This window comes from Dermacentor albipictus, unplaced genomic scaffold (assembly GCF_038994185.2).
Source record: "Dermacentor albipictus isolate Rhodes 1998 colony unplaced genomic scaffold, USDA_Dalb.pri_finalv2 scaffold_15, whole genome shotgun sequence".
Lineage (NCBI taxonomy): Eukaryota > Metazoa > Arthropoda > Arachnida > Ixodida > Ixodidae > Dermacentor > Dermacentor albipictus.
In genome coordinates, this window is record NW_027225569.1 from 10,053,854 (window position 1) to 10,074,640 (window position 20,787).

At 45.6% G+C, this 20,787-nt stretch overlaps 1 protein-coding gene across 1 annotated transcript in view; it reads right to left on the bottom strand.

Annotated features, from left to right (window-relative positions):
* LOC135914136 (uncharacterized) overlaps positions 1–20,787 on the bottom strand; it is a 183,643-nt gene that overhangs the window by 77,014 nt on the left and 85,842 nt on the right. Inside the window, exons 6-7 of the mRNA XM_065446887.1 lie at positions 18,713–18,848; positions 3,408–3,599 (exon numbers count right to left, since the gene is read on the bottom strand). Of these exons, the coding sequence (XP_065302959.1) occupies positions 3,408–3,599; positions 18,713–18,848 (328 nt within the window). The remainder of the gene's footprint in view (positions 1–3,407; positions 3,600–18,712; positions 18,849–20,787) is intronic.

Sequence of the window (20,787 nt, forward strand, 5' to 3'; positions counted from 1 at the left end):
GTTGAATTTTGATGATTGCAAAGATTTTTGATTTAGGACGTTCTTACAATGCAGAAGCAGTCATACATGCACACAAGGAATCGCAAATGCACTGGCAAAAGAGTTACAGGAGCGGAAAGATCGTATCTATGGTTAGCACTTTCGAGTTATTTGATCATGTGTGTCGTAGAACCGGAGCGTCGAGAGCAGCAATTATGGCTAACAAGGGAAACGACTATATTATGATCCGCGCCGTACTCAGTCGCAAATTCCCTTTCTCAACGTTGAACGCCCAGCCTAAGAAACAGGTAAAACATGGAAAAAGATGAAGACCTGAAGGTCCGCACAAAATGACAAATATTTTCACTAACTTCCTCCAGCAGCTAATAGAGCATGCCGCAAGAAGGAAAGATCAGGGTAACTTTCATAAGATTTCATGTGCTCACCATCCAGCGACGTTCGTTGTGGAAAAGACAATGTTAAACAATGGAATCTCGCAAAACACATTGTCAGAACTTTCGGTCGCGAGCGCTGTGCTTTAAGGAAACTCAGAAGGTGCCGACACATAAAATTGCATTCGATTGCACTCTAAACAAACATGAACGCCAAGAAAAGGTTGCACTGAACACGGGACCTACTGAACGCGCCCAACACTAATTACTCTGAAACAGACTCTCCGCTTTAAATGTAGTTACATGGCCCACTCTCGACGGCAAAGAAGAGAAACAGCCCAGGCAGCACGCAAGCACTGGAGAAGTTTGGCCTAATTCTGGCAGACCTTTGTACAAGTCCAAGCCAAACGCTGGCAAGGTGCAACCCCATCGAATGTTGGCCCCGAGCGGGAGCCAAGGTTGGCCGAAACGGCAAATGCAGCAGCCAATGTGTTGAGAGCATGGCACCAGCTCTACGGTACATCGTTGTCATTATCAATGCCAGCTCCAATACAATCGCCGCTGCACGACGAGTACTAAAACTACGCTGGTTCAAAAAAAGAAAAAAAATTACCGACGATTACGTTACTTCCTAATGCGAAATTTGAGCGCAGCAAATAAGCTGTTTCACCTTTTCGATAGATTGAGGCAAAGAAATCGAGCAACACATGTATGCGCTATCACACAATTTTTTTTATTTTTCACACGTATTCCTTTAACAAAGACTCCACTAACAGTTCTTGACAGTCATGAAGGAAGCTTTGTGGTCGGAGAAATAGACTGATATATGTTTGACTTGGTACACCAATGCTTGATTCTCAAAGACGAGATCTATACAAGTGCCTCGCGAGGTTGTCACAGCCGTGGGACGCGTTACGAGCGAGAGGAACGGGATGTTCTCCGGCATAAGTGTTAGGAAATTGCTGTTTGTCTTTATGTCAACATTAAAGTCCCCCACTACTAACATCGGTGTGGATCGATGGACGGTTAATGCGAGTTGCAGGAAGTGCACGACGTCTTTCGTGAGTGCGGTAGCGGACTCACGAAAGCGGTATCAGTCGGTCGCTGCTAGCGCTGGGGGGATGAAAGGGGGGCGGAGCTGGTTATGAGGCCGACGATAACGCCGACGACGACGCGATACCCAGGAACGGACGCCAAAGAGCCATTTGTGTAGCCAGCCCTCCTCCACAGTCTCTCCTCCTCCCTTCCATCATCCTCCCTCGCCCGGAGAGCCGACAGCGCGCATGCGCGGCGGCGGAGCAGATACGTCGGCGAGCTACGACGGCTACGACGCGAAACCCAGGAACGGACGCCAAAGAGCCATTTGTGTAGCCAGCCCTCCTCCACAGTCTCTCCTCCTCCCTTCCATCATCCTCCGTCGCCCGGAGAGCCGACAGCGCGCATGCGCGGCGGCGGAGCAGCAGATTCGTCGGCGAGCTGGTTACGAGGCCGACGACAACGCCGACGACGACGACGACGACGACGCGAAACCCAGGAACGGACGCCAAAGAGCTGCGCTCTAAAAACGACGGACCTTGTGCCAGTGGCACATTAATTAGCATCCAGGCGGGATATCAGGTCGGTCCAACGTTCAGATCGTATGGGCAGTTCATTGGCCCAATGACAGTCTAATGTTGGCAGCGTGGTGCAAATATGGGCTGTCCCATTCTGATAGAGATGCAACGATCAATCAATCAATCAATCAATCAATCGATCAATCAATCAGTCAGTCAATCAATCAAAACGTGAGGTTTACTTATACAATTCAAAGAAGGGCTACAAAAATGGTTGGACCATTACCCTATGTGGCTAGCAGCTGGTCCAATACACAAAAATAAATATACAGGTCAACCAAGTACATATCTGCTCAATGAGAAAGAACATTATTTGCATGAACACGTACTTTCTTTAAGGAAGAATTATTACGTTTGTCTAGACAAGAACGATGACCCGGATTATAAATACAATGAACAATATTAGTACCATGGGGCAACAAGGCAAGCTATATTGGACCGACATTCCGTTTACTTGCCAAGGTAGATTGCTAAGTTGGGTTGGGCACAGCAGTGGCACATATTAAGGATACATTTCGTATTTAAATATTTTAATGCTTTACTGGCTCGACCTGCTAAGCATGAATAACCTTTCAAAAAGCCCATGCATTGGGCAAATCCTGGGAAGAAGATACCCTTTGCTGAGTGTCTCGTTGTGACTCTTCAGCAGAGTTAATCGCACAGCGACAGGAAAGAAGAACTACTATTCTTGTGCAGATGTTCGATACATAATTTTTGTTTGAGCACATGTTGTAGTTTAGAGATTTGTTGGTGAAATAACTGGGTGTGGTAGTAGCTACGCGTAAATACGCGAAACTTGCAGAAGAATTCGCTGCATATACATGTGCTAACCTAAGCGACGGTTTCTTTGAAGAGCAATTTCCTATTCGGCCTTTTTTCTGCCTATCTTACCGTACTTCCATACCCCCTGCCCTCTTGCCATGTCTCGTACACCCATGTAGGCCTGGTCAGCGCTATGAATGAACCGGCAGCTTGGCTAGTTGGTCGCGTATTATAATTACAGTATATTAGCACAAAATGACACACGGACACAAAATAACAGCGTGTACATGGACGAGCGCTGCAAGTAACTGTTGATTCGCATACCACCCCCTGCTACTTGCGCAACTTATTGCGCATGCGCACCTTCGCACTATCGCCTCACGAGGGGAGACACCAACACAACAGGATCGCGCTTATGAAAGACTGGCTTGCATAAATGTGCATTAGCGAAGCTTCCGTAAGCTTGCATTCGTCTCTGTACGAATTCGTGAAAGCAGTTCTTTAAAACCCGCGAGCGTAGTTTTGTGTTGTCTATCCTCGTGATGCGGTGATGCCTATGCAGTAATCAGCGAACGCAGTTCTGTATACTCTAATACCGGACGCTCGGGAATCTCCGTTACCGGAAAACTGCACTGTTTGTCGTCTACTAACGAACACTTACGTTTGCTGGATCATCGTAAAAGGGACCGGAGAAGTCACTGCAATTTGCGAAGAGCCCGTAATCTCCTGTCGAGGCGACCGCTGACGACCGTGCTGACGGATTGTAGTAGCGCCCACTGAGTCCAACCGAGAGGGATAAAGATAAGCCTGGGATCAGCTTGGCTATGCTTCGGAGCCGCTCCATGTTTTCTCGCTTTCGAAGTGCATGGGAAAAGAGATAAGCGCAGATTTCAGCAGCGAGGCTATAATGAAGGGGCTCACCGTAAATATTGATTTCAAGACACAGTACACAGCTTTAGCTCAGCGAGTTGGGCGTACGAGCGGGATTAGCGAGTTAGCGGGTTAAAAATGCACATGCGCAAAACGCTGAACGAGTCATGTAGTTTAAAGTATGCACTACTTTGTCCCGATCCGACGGAGCTGGACCTCCGTTGTTCACGTCAATGGTGTGGCATGCATGATGGCGGTAGGCGCTACCCGCTTCGAAACGAATTTGGCGCTGCAGAACAACTGAATATTGGTAAGCGCAATTCTAAGACGCACGGAGAGCACAGGACAAGCGCTAAGTCGAAAGTTAGCGCTTGTCCTGTGTTTTTGTGTCTATCTCTTGTCCTGTCTTGGAATTGCACATAGAAGTATTCAGTTGGTAAGCATGAACAAAGTAGCCCAGCAACAAATTTTGCAAACGTGCATGGCATTGCTGTTGCACAATTAATTTCATCCAAAGCAAATGACTGCAAAGTGGCTTTGGCTTAGTCTCTGGCCACTGCGACGACACATTATTGTGGTTAACTTTCTGGAGTTTCCGGAATTTCTTCCCACTTCTAACATCTTAGGCTTAAAAAGCAAATGATGATGATGATTTGTTAGCATCCAATTTCAAACTGGGCGGTGACAAATAGTCACCTAGCCTGCTTGATTTATTCCGGTATCCTAAACATGTTTTTTATTCTAGCATTTTCGTATACATTTCCTTGCCGTTATATTTTTATTTAAAATTCTTGTACCACTACATATGCCTGTAAAAGATGCAGTCATATAACTTTCTAACTTGCTTTTTTCCGCTGATGCTATAAACGTGTCCTGCTCATTTCGACTGTTGGCCATTTGATATTTCCGTGCACTTTAAATCCAATCGACTGTGCACGATATACGTAACCTGCGGGTCTCGGTGGGTGAATCCGTTCGCAGCCCGCGAGGATGTCCTGAGTGGCCTCGAAATTTTCGCTGCAGTATGCACATGCCTCATCTTGTTAATAATGCTCGCCTCGGTACGTTTTTGTTTTTAGGCAACCAGCTCTAGTCTCGATATAGCAAGGCCCTGCCCGCTATGTCCTAGTACAGATGTTCCCTTCTAATTTCTTTCTTGTCACTGTTGTAATTCTCCGCAGTGTTTTCAATACGACAACATTGTATAGCCCATGAGGCGAGAAAGACAACGCAGTTGTCGGCGTGACCACCACTGATCCAAAATGTCGTCGAGCCCTCGACCATTGGTAGGAGTCCAACCCACGACCTTTCTTAGGAGTCTAGCGTTTAACCAATAACACTGCGTTGCTGCAAGTCTAAGCGTCGCGCGGTGGTCGCAATGCTTTCGCATTCATCCACGTAAGTATAACTTAGTGCCCCTGGAATTTTTGCTTCCATTCATCGCATCTAATTCGCTGTCTCTCTTTCTCTCACTTTCTTTTTGATCACCCCTGGCTGTCTGTTTACACCTTCAATCACCCTGTACTTGGTTGCCTACATTCTTGACCTCTTGCTATAATCTGTGTCCACGCTTTTCTGGTAGAGACTTTAGGAATGGCAGCGCCACCATCGGCGAGGTCGAGTGGCAGGCCCAATGACTGGCGAGTCCTAATTTCGCCCCCGATCGGCAGATATAGAAAGTAAGAGTGCAGTGCGCTCCTGAATGCCATTGCACTGTTTCGCGTAGTTTTCAAACGCACATGCATTGTGTGGCGAATAAATACATTTTCTTAAGGAGAGCAGTTACACGCAAGATTTAAAAACGTAATTGAATATGATTCCACGGACGTAAACAACACTATCATACGCCTTGCTAAAACTAACTTTCCTAACTTTCCGCAAATTTGGTTTGCGGCACATTAACGCTATTTTGCGTAATCGCGCTCTTACACTAACGTTAGACCTAAACAGTCTATGACATATCGGTAAAACAGTTAGGATACACGAACTCTGGTATCCCAGCTCGAGTTGCTAGTCTCACCAGCTTCAGGCACTGCTAACTCAGCTGCAGATATGTGTATCGCAACGAGCACAACTGCATCTCAATTCTCCATAATTACTTCTTTGCAGGACACAATTCATCATCAGCGTACCAAAAGGTCATCGCTTTTAGTCATCGCTGTTAAAAAAGAACCCCAGGTTCTTTTCTTTTTCCTATAATAAAGTAGTCCCAAACGAAACTGTCGGCATTGGAATCTGTGAATTGTCATGTACTATGTAAAAATGCAAGGAGTGTCTGTTTTTTTCTTTGCTGCCAGCAGTAAGGAACGTAGAAACACAGAAACTGTCTAATCCAGCTTTTCGTTGCTTCTCTCATCGCAAATTGTACGCTGTAGATTCTTAATTTACCCGAAACCCGGTGCGACATAAAAAAAGCAGGAGGGTAAGAACCTAAGCGGTGACGTATATGCGAAGGCGACGGGAAGGATTTGAGTAGATCACTCTCAGCGATGAAAGCAAGTAAAATCTTCGTATAAACGTCTGGTTTTATTAAAAAAATTCAACTGTACAAAAGCACTCGAATATAAAGGGCGTTCTCCGAAACTATTTAACTACGACGGAGTGATGAAGCAGGACTACCGCTGCAAACAGCCGTCACGAGAATCCTAACCAGCAAATGCTTGTTTTCTTTACACCTGCTGTCGTCTAACATCAATTATTTTCACTGGTGACAAGATATGCCACCTCAAGAGAAACTCCGGCATTCGCAAAGAAGAAAATTTTGAGCGTCCTACAGAAAGTAGGACGCTCAAAAGTATATAATTTTTTTTCAAATTGCACCATTGCAACAAGAGTTAAGGCAATCTCAGTGAAGATTGTGGTACGCGATGCAACTAATGCATCGCATACCACGAGTATAGATCCTCATATTCGTTGTATCGTCGAAGGTAGCACGCATGGAACTTTCCGTGTAAAGTAGAATGAAATAGCCCACAAGTCGGGAAATGCTCGAGCTGTGACACGCTCATTTAGTTAACACGTTTAAGCAAGTTGAAATAATTACCGCAGTCTGTTTTTATTTCTCTTTCCTCTCTTTAACGCATTGTGGGAACCAGCTCGGCTTAAATTCGTTGCTGCGATAAGTTTGTTCGTTGGAGCGACATGTTAACAAATCAATCTTGGGAAAAATTCATTCTGTGCTCATCCTACAGAAAGTTACAGAACGGTCGGCTGAGGTGTGCCTTCTCCACAAGTGACGCAAGCACGAACTTATAAAAAATATTGCTTTGAAAGTAAATACTGGTTAGCGATGACAACATATCCATAATAACGCGACCAGTTAGTGTTATAAAATATTGTGAGAACCTGGGCTGATCGCAGTTCTGATGCCAAACTATGCCCAACTTTTAAAAGCAAAGAAAATAGGTGCAGTTAACTCGAATTTGGGTAAACATTATTTGGATAGTTTTCTTCAACTCTTTAAGTCACATTCAGAGTTGGTCGTTGGCAGGTCAATGATCGGCGGTCGAAGACTGCAAGCAAAATGCGCCCTCTCTCTTGTTACCTCTCTCTCGTTCGTTCGCTCTTTTGTCTTTTCGAGTCAGTCAGTTGGATTGGCTATCATCGTCGATGGTGTCTGCGCAATTCTGGGTTTCACAATTATTATTGACGCTTGTTTAGCATAAATGTCGAGTTTAAAAGAATACACACGTTGCAGACATGCCAAACATGCACATGGATTTTTGGATGATGTAGATTATTTGGCAGTAATAGAGCCCATACCTTGAATATAGCTTGGTGCATTTTTTTTATTTAACAGGCGAAGCTCTTCGCTCAAGTTGCCATAACGTGAAAAGTGAACTATGGGTTTGCTCTTGTAAGGGGCATATATATATATATATATATTTTTGCGTGGCTACAAACGTTTCTTGAAATTTCGCTAGTAGTAATTGGGCCGCTATGGGGTAGAATCTATCGCGTGAAATTCTTTGATGAAAGCTTGCTCGCCGGTGATGGCAGCCAATCTGCTCACTCAGTGTGTGGGCCGAGCATGTCGCATCAGCTCCATATTTTCCTATGATTCTCGGCGGAAAATCGCATTTTGGGGTGAAATCCACTGCTAATCGAAAGAACAACTGCTAAGGACCCGAAGAAAGCATTCTCTACCAGGCGGGCGCGTCTTTCGGCCGTCAATCGTTCATTCCTCTCGCTACGCGTGGCGCGAGATCTGCGCCTAACGCGAACGCCTCGACGCCTCGAACGCCTCCGCCGCAGCGGTGGTTGAGAGAGCTCGGCCTAGCGCGCCGACGGAGATACCCAGGCCCTGCTTCATGGTTGAAGTCGTGAGCGTGGAATGCGAAGACATGCAACCGGAGGAGTTCGGAAAGGAATTAGGTTGGTGTGAACTTAGAAGAACCACAAAGAAGCGATGCAGCGGTGGGGCCAGATTGTTCGGAACAAGAGAAGCAGGGAAGAAGCTCCGTCGGGGATGCAACAAATAAAAACAAATGGAAGAACGAACGCAAGGTGCGACAAATCATCAAAGCAAGTAGGCTGCCTAACCTGCCAAAAAAAGACTACAGAGTTGTCGTGCGTCCACGTGGAGGACTTAACGTATGGGACTGCAAGCTGGATCGCATTTACTGCTGCCTGCGCAACGCTGCCGGGGTCGGCCGAGAGACAGCGGAGTACATGGAATTCATAAGCCAACTGACGAAAATGTTCTCGAGAAGCTAAACGAACTAGCTAAACACCTAGAGCTTCCACAGCTCTCGGCTGCAGGTATCTAAGCCGTTCACCGACTTCCTGCTAAAGAAAATTGTAATAAACCCGCCCCGTATTGGCGCGCTTTTCATCCCGCCTAACTGGAGATACTTAGCTCAATAGGAAAAGAGACTTGAGGAAACTAGAATCAAAGGTTTACTTCAATGAAAATCTAACTGTCCAGAACAAAAGACTGTTTTAGGAAATGAAATCAAAGGCACGTGAAATGAATTTTCAGTTCGCGTGGATCAAAGACGGCAAAATGTTCGTGCGGCGTAGCTCTAAAGACCGGGTTATAAAAATAACAACAGTGGAAGATCTGGACAAGATATGATAAGGTATTTGACGGTTTTTCTTTGTCTATCGCTGTGACGATGCACTAATCTATGGCGACATATTATCAAACATGTGGCTATCAGGATGCAACTTCTTCCCGACAACTAAATGTTTCGCGAGATGGAAGGCAGCTTTCCTTGCTTCATCTTAATTCGCGCAGTTTAACGAATAAAACTGAGTTGATTGATACATTGCTGGATGACCTCAATCATCAGTTAGAATTTTTGTCTTTCACTGAAACGTGGCCCTCTGATAAATCTGCTAATGTACATTTTGCTGGTTACACGTGTATTTCTGTCTCCAGAAGTGGCAAGAGAGGAGGGGGCGTTGTAATATATGTGCAAAATAACGTTCAGTTTGAAATAGTATCCGAATACTCGCTTGTAGATCATCACTGTGAAAGCTCACTGATAAAATGTACCAATTCAATGTTACTTGTAGTTTACAGACCTCCTTCCGGTAATGTTAATAAGTTCCTTGCATACCTTGAACAGATTTAGCATTACCTGCTATGTATTAGCCTCCCCGTCATTGTTACCGGCGACTTTAACATCAACTTACTCTCAGAGGACAGCAGTAAGCAGCGTCTTATTGACACATTTTATTCTTTTGGTTCCCAAACTGTCATTGGTATACCTACTAGGGTGGCCAATAAATCTGAAACTTTGCTTGACCTGTGCTTCACAAATTACCCTGTTGCTCAATGAGATGCTGGTGTATTAACATCAGGAATAAGCGATCACTTGCCCATTTTTATGTTTTTTATGCCACACTGTTCCCATCATAACCGCTTCAAAGACGATTATCCTATCTTGTATAGAAAAAAAAAACAGTAGACAAAATAGTACTTTTGGGCGTCTTGTTGAGGAAGCGAAGTGTAGCACTGTACCGCAAGAGAGTAACCCTGTAGTCGCATATGATACCTTTATAGAAAATGTCAAAGGACTTTATGACTTGGCATTTCCTCTTGTTGAACTTAAGGCGCATAAGAAGTCCTGAAAACCGTGAATTGACGCCTCCCTTATGAAGCGCATAAGAGAAGGTGATAAGCTGTTTGCCTTGTTCATAGAAACAAAGAATATTCCTTATTTACTGCAATATAAGAAGCTCAGGAACAACTGAAATTCCGGTTTAAAGCGAGCTCGAGCCGTCTACTAAGAAAATAAATTTAAGGATGTTTGCAATAATTCTAGAAAAATTTGAAGATGTGTCAAAAGCTTCACGTTGACAAAAACAACGAATGATATTTGGCAACTCTTGGTCCAGGGTGCGCATTATTCAGGTACAGCACCTGTCGACAAGTTTAATGAAATTTTTTGAAAGCCGGGTTATCTGTCAACCCCGTCACAAGCAACACTGATTGCACGTCATACATTAGGCGTTGTGCTGAGTCGCCGATATTCCTCACTCCCGCTACTGAATTAGACATTCATGAGCACCTGCAGAAAAAAAAAATGATAGTGCATGTCCGATAGACGAAATGAAGCGTGAGCCTATAAAAGCGATTTCTCATACCATTGTTCGGCCACTCTCACATATTCAACTTAATTCTTTGCACCGGAACGTATCCTGATAAACTAAAGATCGCAACGGTGATAGAAAAGTTCAAAGGACGCGAGAAAGGCGACCTTGCCAATCACCGGCCGATCTCGGTCTTGCCGACATTCTCAAAAGTTTTTTTAACAGGCCATTTATGCTAGGTTCTCTTAGTTTTTTCAACAAAACAACATAATAACTAAGCAGCAGTATGGCTTTCAAAAACAAAAATCTACTGAAGCGGCCCTATTGGAAAGAAAAGATGAGATTATTGCGAACGTCGAGCACAAACTGTTCACTTTAGGCTTGTTCCTTCATTTCCGTAAAGCATGTGACTCGGTAAAGCACGACAAATTATTAGACAAACTGTATAAACATGGTATTAGAGGAGTAGCTTTAGATTTTTTTTTCACATCAGTCAGTCAGTCAGTGTTTTATTTTCACCAAACAAAAACATCTGTGAAAAAGCGGAGACGGCGAAAAAGCTCCGGATTCTGCAGCTTGACTAAGCACCGTCCACTCTGTAGGAGCAATGACAGGGTAAATATACAAGCAAAAAGAGAATTATAAAGTTAGAGGGCAAACACACAAGCGAAAGCAAATAATTATTATACACCAGTACGAAAAATTGTACATACAGGGTCATTATTGCATATAATAAAGCAAGAGAAGACAAATTGGCATCGTACTTCTATGCTTAGTGAAAACAATGATATAATTCAATACAATTTAAGGAATACGCAGTTACAGAAACAAGCTAACTACACTGGTGGGTTTAGTGTTTAGTGGTTGAAAGCTACCTTAAAAATCGGGTTCAATACACTGCCTTTAACTACTTCAAATTTAGGATGGGGCACACAACATGCCGCGTTCCTCAGGGGTCAACTCTTGGGCCGTTGCTTTTTGTAATTTATGTATATGATATCGTAAATGTACCACACACGCCACATTTAACATTATATGCAGACGACAGCAGCGCTTTCTTTTCCGGCACGAATTTAATATTATTACATGATCAGGCTAACGATTGGCTGCAGGAACTGCCAAAATGGCTTAAAATTAACAGTTTAGAATTAAACATAAAAAACCAAGTATGTTATATTTAGACTTCGTAATAAGCCAGCTCCTGACGAGAACTTTTTTCGTTTTCGTAATCAAGTAATCGACCGAGTTACATCGTACATATATATTGGTATACTTTTTAACGAATTCCTAGATTGGTCTATGCATACAAGTAATGTCCATGCAAATGTGTCACGAGGAATTGGTATCATATGCAAATTTCGAAGCATTCCAGTGTGGATAAAGAAAAAGCTGTACTACACTTTGATACAGTCACAAATTCATTACTGTCTACTTGTGCGGGGTACCACGACAAAAACTAACATGGAAAGCATACGTCTACTTCAGAAAAGAGTATTACGTATAATCGAAGGTGAACAATAGCATTGTCACACAGCGCCAACATTTAAAAAGCAACAATCCTGACTATTAGCAGTATATAAAAAAAATCGATACTCTATTACATAACCAAAGCGTGTCTGATCCATGTGGTTTCGGAAATAAATACCTTCGAAGAGAACACTCCCACGACTAGCGACATACGTCTTACAAAAGGGAAAAGCTGCGCACAACTACGGCACCTACAAGCTTGATTACCTAATACCAGATTGCATGCACAGACACCCTAATGCATTGTGCATTATCGAAAGAAGCACTTCTGTCCTCACCCTGAAAAAAATTATGCATATCTACCTATTATCATTACAGTAGGGACCGACTATGTAGGCAAATGGTCACCTTTGTTGTACGAAATTGTTATATTTTCAATGTTGTTCATTATATCGTCTAGTGCTTGTATAATTACTCTTCAAGTCGTCATAACTTACACATACTGCGTATCCTTGCAGTTATATGAGGTTTCCACTACTTTTTTAACTGTCTTAAACTATGAATTGCCTTTTTTTTACGGTTCTTTTTTTAGTATTCTCATTGAAGTTGAGGCATTTATTTGCCTTTTCGCCGGCGTCCACGGAAAATCTGTACATAGTTGTCCGAAATAAACAAACTTCAAAGACAGCATTTGCATAAACAGCAAAGAAAATATAGTGGTGCTGAGCACGCCTTCTGAGGACCGGGCCAGGAAATATGGGGCTATCAATAAGCTCCGACTTGGAGAACAAGAATTCGAAGCAAGCGCTTACAGAACAGCTCCTGATAACACATCCAAGGGTCTCATGAGAGGAATATCCCAGGAGGAGAGTCCGGAGGACATAGCGACCAGTCTGGTCACGCCACACAATCCTGGAGTCTTGCACGCCATGAGAATGGGTAACACAAACAACGTGCTCGTTTCATTTAAATATTTTCACGTCCCAAGATATGTGATTATCCAATGCTCCTTGTATAAAAAGCACATCGAAGTATGCTATGGATGTGGAAGAACAGGGAACAGGGCTCACGTGTGCCCCAACCCTGAAGACAAGATTTGCCGAGGGTGTGGGTGCAAGAATCCACAGCAGGAAAACAACTGCGATGCGGAGTGCCAAGTGTGCGGCAAAGACCATCTCACGGGACACAAGATGTGCAAGGCAAGATACAAGATACGGTACCTGGTCAGAAGAAACCGCTGGGAGCGACGGATGAGGGACGAAGAAGAGACCGAATAGGAAGAGTACTACTACCACAACTACAAAGAAACCAGGGGGAGCAACAGCAACAACCATAAGACTGTAACGAGCAAGCAGCCCTCAACCGACAAAGAAGAAACAAGCAGGAAAAACTATGGAAGAGACCGCTCCGTTTCCTTCCCAAGACTGCCCTGGCAAGCCGGTCGCCGACGCTCCAGGTCCATGATCAGATTGTGGAGGAGATCAAGGTCGACGTCCGGTTTGAAAACTATTCGAGGGGGAGACGGCAGCGAATCACAGGTGGGCTGGGTGAACGCGGTCTCCGGCACTGCTACTGAATCGCCTAAAGTTAAGGGGTCTGCCCCTTATCAGGAAATGATACAGATTACAGACACGTTAGAACAGATTACTCGAGAGAATGCAACGCTTAAAGATGTGATCAATTATCTCAGGGGCAGAAAACGCGAAGCTTCAGCAGCGAAAAAAGAATGGCAACACACTCCCCGCCAGTACGACGTCGACGCCTATTCGAGCTCTAAAGCCCGTTCCCACACAAGCGAACGGGGAAGCACCACCGCAGAAAAGGAGGGCGCAAGGAACTGTTGAAGAAAAGAGTATGTTTGCAATCGATGAGGTTATGGAAACGTTTAAGGCAATGTTCGATGGGCTATACCAACAAGTCACAAACATGTATGTAGAGATTAAGCAACGATTCGATGTATTAAAGAATAGAGCAGCGGGACTAGAAAGCACATCAAAGGACGTTCGGCCGGCAGGCGCAGGATCTGTTAAAAGCAAACTGTATAGCAGACCAAATGCGGTAGAAAATAGCAAGGCCACCGGGGAAGAACAGATAAATCAACATGGCGCCGCGTAACCAATACGCGATTTGGCAATGGAACTGCCGCGGGTATCGTCGCAAGCGAGGAAACTTGCAGCAGTTCGTAACAAGTAAGGAGACGCCAGATATCATCGCCCTGCAGGGGACAGAGGGAATGGCAAAATTATAGGAGTATAAATCAGTGCTTCCGGCGAGAAGGCAACCGTCACGACGCTGATACATATAAACCTCGGCTATCGAGCACGATACCGGTCTGCGCGGCATAGACCACGCCCTAATTGAAATGGGAGGCGATTGCCTCCCATAAAGAAGAGGGAAGTCTATTTATTCTTAACTTATACGGTCCACCCGTACAAAAGCGCAAATTCGGCCCACTCTTCCACAAAGTATTGAGCGTAGCGCACAAGCAGGCGCTAGGCGTGGCCGTCGATGTTAACGCACCACACGCGGCTTGGTGTTACAGCATAGTGAACATTAAGTGCCGAAGCCTATGGGCAGACGCGCAGCACGAAGGAATAACGCTTGTAACTAACCCTCAGGCACCAACCAGACTAGGAAACAGCGTAACTAATGCCACGACACGAGATCTCACATTTACGAAGAATGTAGCAGATTCTCAATGGACAAACATGCAGAAATGGTTAGGTAGTGACCACTACATCGTCGTCACAAGTGCAAAAGTATGCCCAAGGAAAAAGAGGGGTAGAGAACTGAATCTTGTAGAAGGAGACTCTTTCCGCAAACTCCGTCAAGAAGATGCGGAAGACACTATAACGAGCATTGAGAAATGGGCACAATATCTACAAGAAGGCATTAAACGAGCTACCAAAACTCCTCTAGAGGAAGCAGGTATAGAAGAGATGGATAGCAGATTATTGCACATGTTGAAAGCGAAAGGTAGTATGCTGAAAAGACGGAAAAAGCAAAAACATAATCGGAAATTAAGGAAGAGAATTGTGGAATTAAACAAGGAAATCGAGATATATGCAAATAGGTTAACCCAGCAAAAGTGGGAAGCCACGTGCGACTTGATGAAAAGGCAAATGAGAATGTCCAAGGCATGGAACATTCTCCGATGCCTCTTGCATCCCGGCTGTACAAATCCGGACAAAGACACAACTTATAGAAAGTTACGACGGCACAGATGAAGAGCTCTTTCGAGAGCTCCAAAAATATACGTTGGAGATGCGGACAGAGAACGACTCCCGCATTACCTAGGTAAGGAGAATCCTGATGTTGGTGCCCCTATTATGGAGGCAGAAGTCAGATATGAACTTACCAGGCTCAACCTGAAATTTGCACCGCGACCTGATGGGATAAGCTACAAAACACTCAGGGACCTTGACGTTGTATCCATCCGAGCTCTCACGGACTACATGAATAACTGCTGGGAGCAAGTTGGCATTCTAAGTTAATGGAAATCAGCCCAAATCAATTTTATACTGAAGCTTGGAGAGAAACCACAACTGACGAACTTAAGCACCAAATCGCTAACATCCTGCGTCAGTAAACTAATCGAACATGTGGTTCTCACACGCCTCACTAGATGCATGGATGATGGAGGACTTTACCCCCATACCATGGTTGGATTTTGATCCAAGTGATCGACGCACGATATTATGCTCAAACAAAAACATCAGATCATAGATGCGGGTGAGAAAACCCTAGACACCAAGGCAATACCAGGTCTCGATCAAACTAAAGCCTTTGACCCCGTCACTCACAAGGCAATACTACAATATCTCCAAAAGCTGGATGTAGGACGTAAAATTACGCATACATCAAAGACTTCTTGACGGATCGTACCGCAAAGAGTTCAATTAGAGAATCCAAATCGGAAGAGCTCAAACTAGGTAATAGGGGTACCCCGCAGGGTTCAGTCCTATCTCCCTTTCTATTCAACGTGGCAATGATCGGTCTTCCTGCGAGAATCGTAAAGATAGAACGACTCGGACACAGCCTATACGCCGACCTCATCACCCCTTGGGTGGCGGGTCGAAGCAAAAAACATATGGAAGAGATTCTTCAAACAGCAGTAAACACGGTAGAAGACTACATCAGAGACAAGGGAAGGAGATGCTCCTCGCCAAAATAAGAACTTCTGCTCTATAGACCCATATGCCTGGGCCAAAAAAGCATTAGGGAAAAACCGGGCATTGCGGTCACAGCAGAAGGCACTACGCTACCGATAGTGGAGAGCCTGAGAATACTGGGACTCCGCATATCCGATAACGGCCATAACGGAGAAACCATTGCACTACTTGGCAATAGTGTTCACCAAACAATCAGACTAATAAAGCGGATATCCAACAGGCACTATGGCATGAAAGAGCACAATCTCATCCGATTATTAGAAACATTCCTAATCAGTCGTATTGTATATGTGGTCTCTTGCCTCAAGCTCTACGCTGCGGAGAAAGCCAAGATAGAATGCATTATTAAAAAGGTGCATAAACAAGCCTTGGGACTTCCGGCAAATACTTCAGACGAGAAATACTTGGCGCTCGGCGTGCACAACACACTAGACGAACTTACTAAGGCCCAGGGAGTAGCGAAGAATGAAATGCTTACACAGAGTTCGACGGGGAGACACATCTTAGATGACATCGCAATAACCTACGAAGCACAGCACGGAGTGCGGAGAGACATCCCAAGTAAAATAAGGGAACATCTATCAATACCCCCAATTCGCAGAAACGTGCACCCGGAGTTTCACCAAGATCGAAGAAAGGCAAGAACGAGAGCTCTCCACAAAAGATACCGTTATGCCAGGGACGTGCTCTATGTGGACGCGGCGTAGTACGCAAATACACAGAGTATGTCGATAGTTGCTACGAGTCTAGAGGGTGACCGCAGAGTTAGTGGGACGGTAAAAACAGGGAAGGTGGAGGTGGCGGAGGAGGCTGCCTTAACACTGGCAACAGCTTCCACGGAAGCTAACATCGTAGTAAGCGACTGCAAGACAGCCGTCAAGAACTATGCCGAAGGAAGAATCTTGCCGGAAGCGCTGAGAATTTTAAACAACCTTCGTGAAGATCGCGACAATCAAATTATATGAGCACCCGCACACCCGGCACACCCTTCCCGGGAACAAAACAGCGCGCAACCTGGCCCGAGAACTTACAGGCCGAGCAGGGGACAGCAACAAATATTTGGAACGGAGAGAGACCGGATGACCATATTTAACGAGATCACCAAACATTATAAATTGGGAAGGGCCCATTTCTACCCCGCACACTCCTCGCTGAGTACACGGCACGCGACGGCATGGCACCTCTTACAAACAGATACATATCCCAACCCGGTGGCCTACCACCGCTACTACCCGGACCTTTGCACGGATAGATCTAGATTCTGTCAAGAATGGGCGGAGCTACAACGTATGGTTTGGGCTTGTCCTTGGATACCCACATAGAATAAAATAAACAAGACCACAGAGCAGTGGGTGACCGCGTTGCTTAGCTGTGCACCGAAAGACCAACTAAAGGCACTCCAGTAGGCCGAAGATGTCGCCAGGGCCCAAGGGCTCGAGGCCGTCATCTAGACAGAGAGGCCTAGGTCTGAAATTTGCTGTGCGCAAATAAAGTTTATTTCTCCACGCATACTTTACGGTACCTGCAGCCGCATATTTGAATGACGAGCTTATATTGTAAGAGTTTTTACTCACTGGGTCTTATTTCGCTCTTTCTTTCTAGATTGATTTTTAAAATCGTTGCATTGCATTGACGAAAGTGCGTGGTAGTTACTGTTACCTCATTGAGTCGAAAATTGTTACCTCATTGAGCCTTACCTATTTTCACAAATACTCCTCCTGGCAACAATACCGAATTCAAAATAAGTGCATAAGACGACACAGAGGTGATACTCGCAAATTGTTTCTGCTTGGAACACATACAAGTAATTAACCATGTGCACATAGACAACGATGAGCGAGGTTTGGGCTGGATAAATGAAAACTGTAGAGAGAGAAGTGGTTCTTGTGGGGAAAGGACGCAAGGCAGGCACTATCTTCTGCAACCCTTGTGGGAGCACGGCTCAGCGCCAGCAGGGATATGGATATAGGAGTGAAGAAGATTGAAGGAGGGAGAAAGATAGATAGTCGCCATGGCAGCAGCGGAGCAGCAGCCTATCCGGGAAGGCCCAGTGGCTTCGACCGGAAGAGTGGACTGGTGATAGACCATAGGAGGTGGCCCAGCAGAAGCTAAGTTGAGGCGGATCAGGAAGCCAGAGGTGGTGAATAGCCGTTAGGCTATTTGTCTTTGAAGAAAGTTCTTCAAAACCACTCGGCGACGTGAAAACTCGGCGACGTCCGAGTGAGGCTCCTCGGACCTTATGCAGCCTCTCACTGCGGTGCCGGGCACTTCAGGAAGGATCCCCCTTCAGAGGCTGACCAGCAGGCACGATAGTCCCCGGGACGTCTCGTCGGCACTCAAAGAAGTAGCGACGGAACCTTGCCTGAGGCCTAGCCAGTGAGGGCGGAGTGCAACGTCACCGACGCAGTTCGGGACATCGGCATCAAAAGACGGACAGATGGACTGGCCGACATCAACGCAGCGACGTCTACCGCGACGTCGATGAGAAAGATCCGACAGGCATCGGACTGAGAGGATACAGGCGACAACAGGCTCTAAGGACGCTCCTTTCTGTTAGTACGCAGCCATAGGCTAGCGTTGCAGGACTTTCGCGTAGAACACTCCAAGGAATGACATGACCGGCAATAAGGAGATATTTAGTCACTGTTAAGTAGGTGGCTTATGTGCTGGCATCTCTTCATGCTGCTTTTGTTACACGAGTTTCCCTTTAAGTTTTTGAGTTTGGGTGAATTAAAATCTGTTTGCTGTGCTGCTCCTGCGTCTCCCGACTCCATCTCTTCCAACATATGCACGGTCACGAGATCAGTGACATGCGACACCAAAAGTGTTCGTGACAGGAATGCTACTTTATCAACTCTTTCACTTCAGTGTAACTGCAACAAGAACATGCTTTGCAGTTGCTGCAATGCGTCCGTACCAGATCGTGCACGTAGGTCACGTTAGGCGGCAGCAAAAAAACGTTGTTTGGTGGCAGTATGGTGCAGTCATGGAAGCTTGCGTCAGAGAATGAGAGATGACCAATCGCGATGAACATTGACGGCACGAATACAGTGCTGAAAAGACAAAATAAAAGCTAAGATCAGAATGCATTTTTCTTCGTCATAGCTGAAAATGTCACTACTGGGCCATAAGCATGGAACTAAACTAAGTTCCGCATACAATGAACCATAGGTTCAGGATACAACCCGTGAGAATTGCGCCAAAATACATGCCGCAAGAATGCACTGTTGCTCGACTTCCTTGACAACACTTCGTTTCAATCATTCAAGCAAAAAAAAAATTAGTGTATCTTGAGAATTCCTTCCAGGAGCTGATAAGGCGCATACACATAATCAGGAAAACGCCGACGACAAAACGCAGCAATGGCAGAGCGGCCACACCAACTGGCGGCAAACCGTTGAGGCAGTGGGTTGACAACATGAAAATCTCGCTTCCTCATTTTTCCTCTGCGTGTAGGTGCTAGATGTCGCGTGCTTTTTCTCCGTCTGCTGACAGATCGGCGCTGGCTTTACGTCCCTCGTCCTGCGCTATTAACGTTAGTTATGTCTTATGAAGAAGACGACGTAGCTGCCGCTAATCATAATCATGTTGCTGTGCTCGCTTCTGTTGCGGCGTCGCTGCGTTCAAAAGACAATGAGAATGCGGTAAAAAATTTTGGGGTTTGTACGTGCCAAATCCACTTTCTGATTATGAGGCACGCCGTAGTGGAGGGCTCCGGAAATTTCGACCTCCTGGGGTTCTTTAACGTGCACCTAAACCTAAGTACACGGGTGTTTTCGCATTTCGCCCCCATCGAAATGCGGCCGCCGTGGCCGGGATTCGATCCCGCGACCTCGTGCTCAGCAGCCGAACACCATAGCCAGTGAGCAACCACGGCGGTCAGAATGCGGTACTAGGTGCCACGTCCGCGTCCTTGTACTCAAGGGACGTCCTGCCGTACAGAATAGAGTATGATGCACACACTATCGAAAAAAAAAAAACCCTTTCCATCGGGACGTCTCGGTTACAATTCATCATTGTAGAAAATCGTGAACCCCAACAGCCAAAACAATTCCGCTCAAGAGCTAACGCGTGCAGACGACAGTACGAAAGAGGCGGCGCGGCTGAAGCGACACGCGAGTACGAATTAGGCGGTCGGGTGGGTCCGTATAAGCCTCTTTCCCCTGCACTCGCCACTGAAGTGGCCGCTCTCAATTGGTCTCCTGGCGTTCGCGGCTCGCAGGCCGTCGGGGAATGACGCGACTAATCGGCCCAGAACCGATCGCTCCCGCGGCACGAAAAAGCCGCCTCGCGATGGCTATCGCGCCACGCCGCGCACGTTTTGCCTCTAGTGAGTACGCGCCTGTACGCCTTGTGAACGTGCTGGATACAAGTTGAAGAATAAAGGAAGAATAAAATTCTGAACACAGAGAAGGAAGACAGTGCAAGAGACACGGAGTAGCGCAAACTTTCAACGAGTTTTATTTTCGTCATTCTCGTGAATATGAGCACATGCTAGCAGATGCGCCATAAGGTAGCACACTGTCGCAAAAGAAAGCAGCAGAAACATTTGCCTCTAGTGTGTATGCGCCTGTACGCCTTGTGAACTTGCTGGATATAAGTGGAAGAATACAGGAGGAATAAAATTCAGAACACGGTGAAGGAAGACAGTGCTAGGGACATGGACTAGCGCAAACTTTCAACTAGTTTTATTTTCGTCATTCTCGTGAATATGAGCACATGCTAGCAGATGCGCCATAAGGTAGCACACTGTCGCAAAAGAAAGCAGCAGAAGCATTTGCCTCTAGTGTGTATGCGCCTGTACGCCTTGTGAACTTGCTGGATACAAGTGGAAGAATACAAGAGGAATAAAATTCAGAACACAGTGAAGGAAGACAGTGCTAGGGACATGGACTAGCGCAAACTTTCAACTAGTTTTATTTTCGTCATTCTCGTGAATATGAGCACATGCTAGCAGATGCGCCATAAGGTAGCACACTGTCGCAAAACAAA